The sequence below is a fragment of the Heterodontus francisci genome, chromosome 11 (genome assembly GCF_036365525.1).
Source record: "Heterodontus francisci isolate sHetFra1 chromosome 11, sHetFra1.hap1, whole genome shotgun sequence".
In the NCBI taxonomy this organism is placed as follows: domain Eukaryota; kingdom Metazoa; phylum Chordata; class Chondrichthyes; order Heterodontiformes; family Heterodontidae; genus Heterodontus; species Heterodontus francisci.
In genome coordinates, this window is record NC_090381.1 from 92,809,742 (window position 1) to 92,822,639 (window position 12,898).

The 12,898-nt window shown below is 41.5% G+C and overlaps 1 protein-coding gene across 7 annotated transcripts in view; it reads left to right on the top strand.

The window, feature by feature from the left end:
* Window positions 1-12,898, top strand: part of LOC137375383 (collagen alpha-5(IV) chain-like) — a 228,792-nt gene that overhangs the window by 74,393 nt on the left and 141,501 nt on the right. For all 7 annotated transcript variants that reach the window (XM_068042500.1, XM_068042501.1, XM_068042505.1 and 4 more), the window contains exon 2: window positions 9,118-9,174. In XM_068042500.1, the coding sequence (XP_067898601.1) occupies window positions 9,118-9,174 (57 nt within the window). The remainder of the gene's footprint in view (window positions 1-9,117; window positions 9,175-12,898) is intronic.

The following is a 12,898-nucleotide window of genomic DNA, read 5'->3' on the forward strand; positions in this document are numbered from 1 at the left end:
GAATTTTTGCCGAATCAGCAAACAGGTCTGACTCTGAGCTGTTAACTTGATTTTCATTCTTATCCTGCCCTGTGCAATTCTGCTAGTGTTTCCTTTGATTGACATAGATTTTTATTCTTCATTCATGGGATGTGGGCATCACAAGCAAGGCCAGCATTTATTGTCCAACCTTCGTTGCCTTTGAGAAGGTTGTAGTGAGCTGCCTTCTTCAATCGCTACAGCCAATATGGTGTAGATATGCCCACAGCGCTGTTAGGGAGGGAGTGCCAGCATTTTTACCCAGCAACAGTGAAGGAATGGTGATATATTTCCAGGTCAGGATGGTGTGTGACTTTGAGGGAAAATTGCAAGTGGTAGTGTGACAGGCAGAATTGTGAGCACATCGTCAAGTAGGGTTTTCCCTTGTCTGGTTCTCTCACCACCTGTCGCAGGCCCAATCTGGCATATGTCATTCAGAACCCGGCCAGCGCGATCAGTAGTAGTGCTAATGAACCACGCTTGGTGATGGACCCACTCAGAGTACGTTCAGTGCCCTGTGACCCTCAGTGTTTCTTCTACGCATTGTTCAACATGGAGGAGCACTAATTCATCAGCTGAGGGAGGGCAGTAGTTAATCAGCAGAAGCTTTCATTGTCCATGTTTGACCTGATGCTATGAGACTTCATGTTGTCAATATTGAGGACTCCCAGGGCCACTCCTTCCCAACTGTATACCACTGTGCTGCCACCTGCCGCTGGGACAGAACATATCCAGGGATGGTGATGGAGGAGTCTGGGACTTTGGCTGAAAGGAATCATTCTGTATGTCTATGTCAGGCTGTTGCTCTCCCAATTTTGTCACAAAGACGTTAGCAAAGAGATCTTTGCAGGGTGTGCCTTTGTCATCCCCGGTGTCTAGATCAATGCCTGGTGGTCCATCAGTTTTATTCTGAATATACTTCTTTGTAGCGGTTTGGGTCAGCTGAGTGGCTTGCTAGGCCATTTCAGGGGGCCATTAGGAGTCAACTATCTTGTTGTTGGTTTGGAGTCACAACTAGGTAAGACTGGGTAAGGATGGCAGATTTCCTTCCCTGAAGGACATTAGTGAAACAGATGGGTTTTTATGACAATCCAGTAGTTTCATAGCCATCATTGTTGGTACTAGCTTTTTATCTCAGATTTATTCCAAATAAAAATTAAGCACTACATTCTGCAATATAACTTCTACTAAATACTGCTACTTCTGCAATATTAGGTCCAACCATATGTCAAAATTGTCCAAAAGGGCACAAAGAGGTGGTTGAGATAATTTTATTTGATAAGGTTGATGCAGTATTGATGTTGTCACCAGATACTGCTGGTATATTTAACAAGTGCTGCATCATCACAGATTTATAATACACTTACTTTCCACTTTGACACATTCAAGCTGACATTGGCCTCCTGAACAGAGACTGAATGGACTCCACACTTCATTATGTTGAATCTAATAATAGCTTGGCCTTGAGATTTCATTCTAGATGTTATTAATTATTTACTAACTCATTATTCCATATTTATTTAATAAACTGAACTTAAATTCCCCAGCTGCTGTGGTGAGATTTAAACTTATGTCTCCACATCCTGAATGACTAGGCCCAGTAACATAACAACTATGCTAACATACCCATGGAAATTGAAGCCATAACTGTCCTTAACATGCAACCTTTTGGGCATATGGGGTGGTGGGGATGGGGGAATGCTAAGACATTAATAAGAACTTTTTAACGTGGGAGGACAAATCAAAATAACAAATAAACCATCTATTACTCTTTCTGAAATGGTTCCTTACCATGTTAGTCATGCTTATTTTATCATAAAAATGAATCTATTTGAAAAATATGGCCCTTAGTATTTTAAGTGCAAAGAGACAAATGAGTAAATTTTGTTAAATCCTAATGGCACAGGTGGAGCCTCACACTCAGCAGGAAGGGATTACAAAACTTTAAAATTAATTAATGAAACATCACAGGCACATTCTGCTACAGATGGGGCTCTCTCAGTACCACTGGGTCTTGTAACATACACCCCTAAATGTCAGACTAACACCCAATTTAGTTTGACATGAGTATTCTACCATACAGATAACTCACAGCTAATTGTGTCACGGCATTTAGTGTTTATTATTTATTATTAGTATTTAGCATTAGAGATCAAAACATTAACTTGCATTTATATCGTAACTTTAACATATTTAGCATCACAAGGTGCTCCACATAGGAGAAAGCAACCACCAAGTGTTATTGAAAGAGTTAGGAGAGTTGAGTAAAAGCACTGAATGAAGATGGGTTTTGTTGAAACTTTTAAAGATGAGAAAAGCTGTGAGGTGAAGAAGTTCAGGGAGGAAGTTTCAAAGGATCAGAATTTCAATGTTTAATGATATTGTTACTGTGTATGAAATTCCCAGATTGTTTTGAAATGTCAGCAATGCTACTGCCAATTCTGTCAATTAAGAATAACGCTCCTTTAATGTTAACAACTGATGGGATCATTGGGATACAGAGTTCAGTAGCTGGAACACTAGGGCAGGTTAATACATATTTTATGACTAAAATATATCAATTCAAGTGATTTTGTTCCAGGAAAATTAAGTCATAAACTGACCAAAATGAATGTTCAGGTCAAACTGTTGGCATATATCTTAATTTCTGAGTGGGGTTTGTCATCTGTAAATCACTCATCCTTTATTGTTGCTTTCATATTTTGTAGAGTGTCCTATATCACAACAGGATTAGAAGGTGACAGACATTATTATCAATAACTTTGCTGCAGCATGCAATACTGCCTTACATTGTTTGCATTACATTGTTCTAAATCATTTTATTATTTGTTCTCTCTGACGGAAAAAGATTCTTGTTAGCTTCTTGGTTTCAGATATTGCATCAGCAATGATACAAAATTGACCGTGTGGTTGATGGTGAATAAGAAAGCTGTTGACAGCAGGAAGATGTCAATGGATTGGTCAGGTTTGCAGAAAAGAGGCAAATGGAATACAATCCAGAGAAGTTTGAGGTAATGTTTCTGGAGAGGGCAAACGAGGCAAAGGAATACATAATAAATGGCAGGATGATAAAATTGTAGAGGAACAGAGAGGCTTTGGTGTCCATGTCCACTAAGTCCTGAAGGTAGTAGGCCAGGTGAAAAATGCTGTTAAGAAGGCATACGGGATACTTTCCTTTATTAGCCGAGACATAGAATATAAAAACAGGGAGGTTAGGCTAGAACTGTATAAAACACTAGTTAGGCCACAGTTAGAGTACTGCTCCGATCACCATATTACAGGAAGGATGTAACATTAGAGAGGGTACAGAGGAGGTTTACAAGGATATTGCCAGGACTGGAGAATTTAGCTATGAGGAAAGATTGGATAGGTTGAGATTGTTTTCTTTGGAACAGAGGATTCTGAGGGGTGATTTAATTCAATATAACATTATGAGGGGCCTAGATAGAGTGGATAGGAAGGTCCTATTTCCATTAAAAGAGAGGTCAATAACGAGGAGGCATAGATTTAAAGTAATTGGCAGAAGGATTAGAGGGGAGTTAAGGAGACATTATTCACCCGAGGTTGGTGAAGGTCTGGAGTGCACTGCCTGAAAGGTTGGTAGAGGCAGAAACCCTCATTGCATTTAAAAAATACTTGGATATTCACATGAAGTGCCGTAACCCACAGGGCTACAGACCAAGAGCTGGAAAGTGGCTGAATAGCTCTTCTTTGACTGGAACAGAAACAATGGGCTGAATGGCCACCTTCTGTGTCGTAAGTTTTCTATATTTCTATGTTTTCTATATTTCTATGACAAGTGTCTTACCACAATTCTTTTACCAGCACAAAAGTGTAATGATAGTCCTTCATAGTTAGAAACTGGAATAGGCTTTCTGTTCCATTGAGAGTGTTCTGCCCTTTTTGTTAGCCATGGAAGTCCTACTAACTTCCCTGTCTTTTCTCCACACTTACTACCTTACTACCCTTAAACCCCAAGTAAGTATCTATTTCACTTTTACAAAAGCGACAAAAAAGAAAAAAAAGCATGATAACAGACATGGATAAAAGGGGGGAAAATAACAAAAAAAAACATTGAAATAAAAGGAAAAAGATCTCAAAATCAAAATGGAAAATGGAAAAAAATAGTAAACCAGAACTATAAGAAGCAAAGAGACTGAGAACAGAAACATTACAGCAGTTAAACACTTAGAAAGTTGTATTGTACAATAATACGATTTAAGATGTTTTCATAAATTCTAAATACATGGGTGAATTGTTTTAAAGTATGGAAAAAGTTTCTTTCAATAAAATTTCCTGGATATTTGCGTCATTGTAATGGCATGTCCACATCTCGGGGCCCAATATATGGCACAAAACTCCCAGGAAATTATGGTGTAAGTAACTTTAGCTATTACTTACAGTACTCCGAATTTCCTGAGACATTTGCGTCGCTATGCCAAGCTGCTGAAGCAGTTGAACAGCAAAATACCTTGGCATGATCCAGTTTGCTGAATTAACACCACTGTAATTGGCACTGCCTCTTAGACGGTTGCACAATGGCGCTGGTGGGCTCACTCTGTTTTTTTCTAATCACAGGATCCATACTTTACTGTTTAAATTAAGAAATAATTGTATCACCCTCAATTCTCAAATCTTCGTGTAAATTGGTCACTAGCAGATTGGGGTGCACAGTGGTCTAACTTATGGGCCCAGATTGTGGGGTGGTAATGACAGCAAGATTGTTAGTGTTCGCTGTCATTACTCCACTGAAACTGACAGCAACTTCTGGAGTCCGCACATGCACAGTGAGTCTACACTTCTCCAGAGGGTGCACTGTTGAGGTCCCCCCAAAACTGCAATCAATGGGAAATCAGTTGAACTGATGAGAACTTCCACATTTACGCTCTTCATCTCACTGTAAAGACCCTTGAAAAAGTTATACCTTGTTGAATGAGGTGTAACTGGGTTTTTTAACAGCGTACTGCGAACATATGAATTAGGAGGAGGAGTAGGCAGGAGTAGAACTAAGTTCATAATTACTACTAAGCACCCTCTCTGACTCTGAAAAGCTAATGTTATATTTGTGGAATGTCAATTTTCTTCATAAAAAAACATTCTACACATTTTCAAATTTTTTTTTGAATTTTCTTTATCTTTAGTTTAGCTTCTATCTTAATCCAATGATAATCATTTATTTCACTACCTGAAAATTTAAATTAAAGTGAAGGATATTAACTGCTTCTAACTCCTGATTGTTGTGTATGAATACTTCAATGTGATTGGCTACCTACCTGCTTGCTGACATCAGTGCTGCTGCAGGCCAAGACAGCTTGTTGACTTGGACCAGATTTAAACTGCTGTTGGGAAAAGTGGGGAAAAAAAACACGCCTCAGAGATTGCTAAAACTTTGTGGGCAGTTTTCTTCAAGGTCAGCGGCAGGCGCCCTTCCTTCACCACTGACCGCAAAATCCGGTGCATGGTGTCCATCACCAACATCACCTCGGCGGTGAATTCCTGCTATTCTTCTTCCGATTTTTGCCTTGGTGAATTTACAGTCAGACATATTGAGGAAATGCAGGGAGTGAAATGTGATTAGCAGAGAATGTCTGGGCAGCGTATGAGAACACCGTTAGTGATGTAATTCCAAAACACTCATACCTTATTACTAAACAGTTGCACTGCTGCCTGAGGTAAAGGGTGAATGATTTCATGATTCAGGTAATTTTATACCAGGCTAGAAATAATAGAGGACCAGGGGCTCAGGTGTGTCTGGCATCTAATATTGTGCAAACCCATTAATAAAATCTAAACGCTCCTGTCCATGAGATAACACTGCTGTGAGTTACTTCACTGCAAGCAGACATGAAGTCTTCCTCTTTGTGACAGCTGCTCAGCATATGCATTTATTTTAAGGCTGACTGAAGGAGCAATACTACAACAATGAAGTTTTCAGGCAGGCAGGTAAGATAACATGGTAACCAGGAATAACTGGGCTGTCTCTCTGATTTGCACATTTCACACTTAAGCCTGTTGACCAGAATTGGATCAGCGAAAGATCTTTATCTTCCCCTATAGCGTTTAAAGGGGAATCTGCTGCCACCTGTGTTTTTTGATTGATAAGGAAATAGCAGAGCTAAATATTCACACCAACTCTGTGATTCATAATGAAAGAAGGATCAAAACACCATGATGAACTTAATACTTTACCAACTGCTAATGGGATTTTAAAAATGGCAACCAGTCAGAAGTGCAGTGACAGGCAAAAGTGGACAGAGTCATAACAACACTGACTTACATTTGTATAGTGCCTTTAATGGAGTAAAACAATGAGAAAAAGCCAGCAACAAAGAGTGAAAGGAAAAGTTCACACAACACAATTGGATATATTAAAGATGCCTATGCAGAAATTTCCCATTAAAACAAAGAAAAATACCAAAACTTATTAGTTATAATGCAGGGCAGAGCAGAGGTAGTATACAGCAGACCACTGCAAGGGAGGGAAGGGAACAGTTTTTGTTATGGTATAAATAGAGAAGAATGTATGCAAGTGATGTCTGAGTGAAATAACTAAGACATAATGGAAGCAATCATTGGAATAACTGAACCATTTTTGGTTTTGAACCTTATTTAAATGTCATAGGTGAGCTAGAAATCAGCCGTCTCCCACACTGAAGGCTGGATTTTGTAGTCCCGCTGCCAGGAGTGAAACATGGCAGCCGTCCCCCAGCGGACCCGTGCTGCCGTGATTGTACAGCGGGCGGCCACTTTACATATTAACGGCAGCTGCCTCACACCCCACCCCCACCCCCAATCTGCTGGTGGCAGCCCTGGTGACACATGAACGACGTCATCTGATGCGTGAGCAGGTGCTAGCGCCATTTTTAAAAGGCTACCAGCCCTTCAAACAAAATGCAGAGTTGCCCCCGTCCCCTTCTATACACTGAATGCAGAGTTGACCCCTTCCCCTCCCCAATCTATATACTGAATGCAGAGTTGACCTCTTCCGCCCCAATCTATATACTGAATGCAGAGTTGACCTGTTCCCCCCCAATCTATGCACTGAATGCAGAGTTGACCCCCCCCCCCAATCTATACACTGAATGCAGAGTTGACCCTTCCCCCCAATCTATACAATGAATGCAGAGTTGCCCACCCCCAATCTATACACTGAATGCAGAGTTGACCTGTTCCCCCCTAATATACACACTGATTGCAGAGTTGACCCCTTCCCCCCCAACCTATACACTGAATGCAGAGTTGACCTCTTCTCCCCCCCAATCTATACACTGAATGCAGAGTTGACCCCTTCCCCCCATCTATACACTGAATGCAGTTTTCCCCCAATCTATACACTGAATGCAGAGTTGACCCCTTCCCCCCAATCTATACACTGAATGCAGAGTTGCCCCCCAATCTATACACTGAATGCAGAGTTGACCTCTTCTCCCCCCAATCTATACACTGAATGCAGAGTTGCCCCCCAATCTATACACTGAATGCAGTTTCCCCCCAATCTATTCACTGAATGCAGAGTTGACCCCTTATCCCCCCAATCTATGCACTGAATGCAGAGTTGCCCCCCAATCTATACACTGAATGCAGAGTTGACCTCTTCTCCCCCCCAATCTATACACTGAATGCAGAGTTGACCCCTTCCCCCCATCTATACACTGAATGCAGTTTTCCCCCAATTTATACACTGAAGTTGACCCCTTCCCCGCCCCAATCTATACACTGAATGCAGTGTTGCCCCCAATCTATGCACTGAATGCTGAGTTGACCCCTTCCCTCCCAATCTATACAATGAATACAGAGTTGCCTCCCAATCTATACACTGAATGCAGAGTTGCCCCCCAATCTATACACTGAATGCAGAGTTGCCCCCCAATCTATACACTGAATGCAGAGTTGCCCCCAATCTATGCACTGAATGCTGAGTTGACCCCTTCCCTCCCAATCTATACACTGAATGCAGAGTTGCCCCCCAATCTATACACTGAATGCAGTGTTGCCCCCAATCTATGCACTGAATGCAGAGTTGCCCCCAGTCTATACAGAATGCTGAGTTACCCCTTCCCCCCCAATCTATACAATGAATACAGTGTTGCCCCCAATCTATACACTGAATGCAGTGTTGCCCCCAATCTATACACTGAATGCTGAGTTGATCCCTTCCCCCCCCCAATCTATGCACTGAATGCAGAGTTGATCCCTTCCCCCCCAATCTATACACTGAATGCAGAGTTGACCCCTTATCCTCCTCCGTGGTGCTAGCTTCTCCTGGACAGGAAAGTAAAGGCGCTTGAGTGCTGCACGTAATTCTGAAGATTTGGAACGGATGGGAAGATCACACCTGATGACATGGTAATGTATGTAGATAGGTATTTTAAATATTATAACTCGGGTCTCATTGTAGAACGACGGGGGAGCAGCCACGGAGCTTCCCCACCGTCAGGAAGATTGGGCCTGGTAATCCCAGTGTCGAGTTCCATGGCGGCCTCTGCCGCTCCAATTCACCGCCCCTCTCCCTACACTGCCCCAAAACCCAATGTCAGGCTGAGAACAAAATCCAGCCCTGAGTGTTTTTCTATATGGGAAGGTGTCAATTACCTTGATTATTTCACTGTGTCAAAATCTAACACCTGGAGCAGGAATTTTTCTGCAATGTTTCTAATTGCTCTATATCTGGGGAGTGTTACTGGTATTTATGTAGAGTGTTTGGCAATGTTAGGTCCAGCCGCTGTCAAAATTATCTGTAAGGATAAAATAGTTTTATTTTTTATTTAAAAAGTTTGATGCAGTACCGATCTTCTGCCACTAGACGCTGCTCGTATATTTAAGAAGTGCTTAATCATTTCAGATTTAAAATGCATTTCTCTCCACTTTAATGTCAAGCTGACATTGGATTCCTGAAAATTGTGCAACAGAGCCTGAATGGACTCCTCACTTCATTATGTTAAATCTAATAATTGTTTGACCATCATACTTAGTTCCAAATGACTTGACTCTCGTGACCTTTGTGATTAATCCTACATGACTAGGTCACACAGTAGTGTAAAGTTGAATAGCTTCTGAACTGTTCATTTTTCATATGGTTTTCATATCTGTTTCTTCCAGGCCTGTACATGTAGTGGTAAATCAAAATGTCACTGTGATGGAGTGAAAGGCAATAAGGTAAGATAATGTTTGCTATACCACAGTCTGTACTTTAATGATTGAAAGTAAAGGAACTACCAACTGTGATCTAAATTAAATAAGTTAAATATATTAATTCTGTAACATTGCAAATTATTGCACATTTTGCATAAACTGTATACTATATGGAAGATTCTGTATGACTCGGTTATATCACAGTGCCTGCTCCTGTAAATACACAGCATGAGCTAATACATTCTATACCAACAGAGCAAAGGAGTATGTGGTGGAGAACAGGGCAGACTGAGGGTTTATTTTATTGCTGTCCTTTTCCTATCTGTTGTGAGTCCTGAAGACTGTGTGCCGGTACTTCACCAAATTTGTCACTTCTTGCTGTGCCCTCTTAGACATTGAGGGGCAGAGTTTCTGCAGTGGTTCCCAACCTCCTGCTATAGCTTCATTGTAACCCCCAGAGAAACAGTATTGTAAATTAAATAGAAAGAATTTCCTGGGTGTAGAGGGAGCCCGTGCTGGCTACACACAAGCACACTAATGCACCAAAGATATTTGTATTTGTTCAAATCATATATGATCCGTGAGACCTGCTGCACATCTATTCACTCAATGGAGAGGAGATCTCCCCATTGTTACAAAAGTGCCTCTGTGTTTTGTTAAATATATTTTTTGAGCATTCATTTTTGAAAAATTAAAGAAATTTTAAACTTTGGGGTTTTCAAAGGGGGTCATGTAAAGGCCACTTGACTTTGAAAATCAGTCCCTGGAAATGTTTTTAAAAGGGGCACTGAGACGTCTTGTGAGAAAAACAAGCCTTTCCGGGAAACCACCTGACTTCCAGCTCAATAAACAACAGAGAAAACTAGAGAAATTATTCAAAAAGAAGTGACAAGTCAAGATTGATGGGGGTCAGAAGGTTGACCTCCTGTTGTCAGTTTCACTTTTGAATTGTTTTTAGTTAGGGGTGAAGTGTGTTAAAAGGGAGAGAACTTCCAAGGAGAGAAGAGAACTTCCAAAGAGAGAAGCGAATTCCCAAGGAAGGAGAGAAGACCACAACTCAGTTCAGCTTTCCAGCACCTCTCTAAAAGACCCTGAGAAGTCCACTGTGTCAACTCATCTTGTCTCCTGCTAAATTAATCCTCAACGCCGCCTGAAAAGAACTGTTCTGAAAGATCCCAGTGACCTGTCTACATGTACTCGGAGGCCAGACTATATGCTAGTTTTGGAACACAACATCTGCTGTTTCTTCAAAAATGAGCAAGTATTCAGGCCAAATGTTTTTTGTCTGTAATAGAGCTCTAAAAACAAAAACATCCCTTTAATGTTGCGGTTAACCAGTGTATGTGTGTGTGAGTGTGAGCGGCTAAGGTAAAAAGGGCACTTTAATATTTCAATCTGTGTGTTTATGCTTTACTTCATTACTGGTTAAGACTTGTTTTATAATAAACTGATAATTTTGTTGTTTATTAAACAAACCTGGTTGGTGTGTTTTATTCTGGGATAAAAATAAAGTCTATGATTGACCGTATCAGTAAGTGGGAAAACATTTAAATATATATAGTGACACGTGGAGAAGTGGAACTAGTATAAACAGTGCACTTCTGCCACCTCAGTCGTAACACCATGAGCAACAAGTCAGTGAACTGAGAAGATACATGCAGCTGGAAAGAAGAAATATATGGGCAGGTACTATCTCTTACAGTTGAATGGGAAAGCACCTGGGAAGAATTACCCAGGAGCAGAGATGTTGGAAAAATGAAAAGGGTGTCATTAAGGGAACAATCCCTCTGAAAAATTTCAGGGTAGATGTAATTTGATAGCAGGGTCATGTTATAGCTAGCAGAATTGCCTGCACAAGATGTATATATAGAGGTTAGTGAGATGGATGGTGAGGCCATTAGTGTGAGAAGAGGGGAAGGAGTGAGAGCAAAGGCATGGGTTGAATGTGGCTGAAGCCTTTATTGACCACAGATCAGGGTAAATAGGAGAGAGAATAACATTTTGCAAGTTCTGATATGGAAAGTAGAGTCATCAGAACAGATACAATGGAGAAGAAATTAAGAGAAAGTAATAGAATATTTATAACAAGACAGGTGGGAATAAACATAATCAAAGTAGTGGAAGTTTGTGAACATGTAATAAAGATGGAGAATGAAGTACAGGAAGCTGGGGAAGAGTTGTACATGGAAACATAAACATAGGGGACAAAGAGAAATAAAAAAAAACATACTTTTGCAGAATGGAGCGAGAGCTGGAAGCAGCAACAACATTGTCCATGCATTAGAATGAGAGATCAAGGAGCTGCCCTGAGTACATTGGAACAATCAATTATTCCATGGATCCTACATAACTGGGGACCCAGCAAGTTCCTTTAGCACCATCCTTAATTTGAAGAAAGTGTTTGGAATTGAAAGAAAACTAGTTGAGAGGAAGAGCAAGTTCACCCAAACAGCTGTAGGTGATAATAAGTGGATGGTTCAGGCACTGCTTCAGTCAGTCTTAGAAATTATAATTTGGGCTGGAGTTTTACACCCAGGAGTGCGCTGGGAGGGGAGGGGTAGGCATAAAATCGAGTGCTCCCATCACCTACCTGCCCCCACTGCTATTTTACCAGCGGCAGGGGAGGTGATAAATGGCCAGCCCGCCCCAGGCCAATTGAGGCCCTTAAGTGGCCAATTAATAGCCACTGTAGAGCCTCCTCTCGATACCAGCGGCAGACAGGCACTTCAGCACCTGAGGAAGCTGCCCAGTAATACTTGTGCCCCACAGAGGGCCCCCGAGCAGCATGGGCCACTCCCACTAAAACTAGCCCCCCCACCCACTCCCGCCCGAGACTCCAACCCTCACCCACCTCACCACAGCCAAGTTAATTGTTCCTGTGAGGCCCACACCCCACTTAAGTTCCTGAAGGGTAACATCCATCATCCTCTTCTGGCTGGGTGCAGACCCAGCAGTGGCCACCGCTGCCAGTGATGCTGCTAGGACTGAGGAGCTGCCAGCCCTCTGATTGGCTGACAGCTCTTAGAAGTGGGACTTCCTGCCTCAGAGGGGCGACTGAGGCCAATTAAGGGCCTGGACCATGTAAAATTGCAGGGTGGCTTCCAGGCCCAGCAGAGGCGGGTTCTCTGTAGACTTTTGAGCCAGTGGGCAGGACCACTGTCTCAATGTAAAATTGCAACCTTGGTATTTGGTGGTGGAAGGCTATGGTCCGGGGGAGTATTCATTTTTCTGTTGCCTTTTTAAAAAATTCTTTCATGGGATGTGGGCATCACTGGCAAGGCCAGCATTTATTGCCCATGACAACTGAATGGCTTGCTAGGCCATTTCAGAGGGTAGTTAAGAGTCAATCACATTGCTATGGGTCTGGAGTCATACATAGACCAGACCATGAAAGAACAGCACATTTCTTTCCCTAAAGAGCATTAGTAAAGCAGATTTTTTTTTCAACAGCAACTGTTTTATGTCACAGTATTGAGATCAGCCTTTAATTCTGGATTTTTATTAATTGAATTTATTAATTATTTATTGAAACTAAACTCCACCAGCTACTATGGTGGGATTTGAACCTATGTCCTCAGGGCATTAGTCTGGGTTTCTTGGATTATTAGTTTAGTGACATTACCACTATACCACCGTCTCCCGTTAAGCTCAGGCACTGTGAGTTACACATAATTAATTTGCAGAATTTTTTTTCAATTTGGTTGAAAATTGGGTTTTCTCTCCGAGCATTTTCTTCACAGTTAAAGGG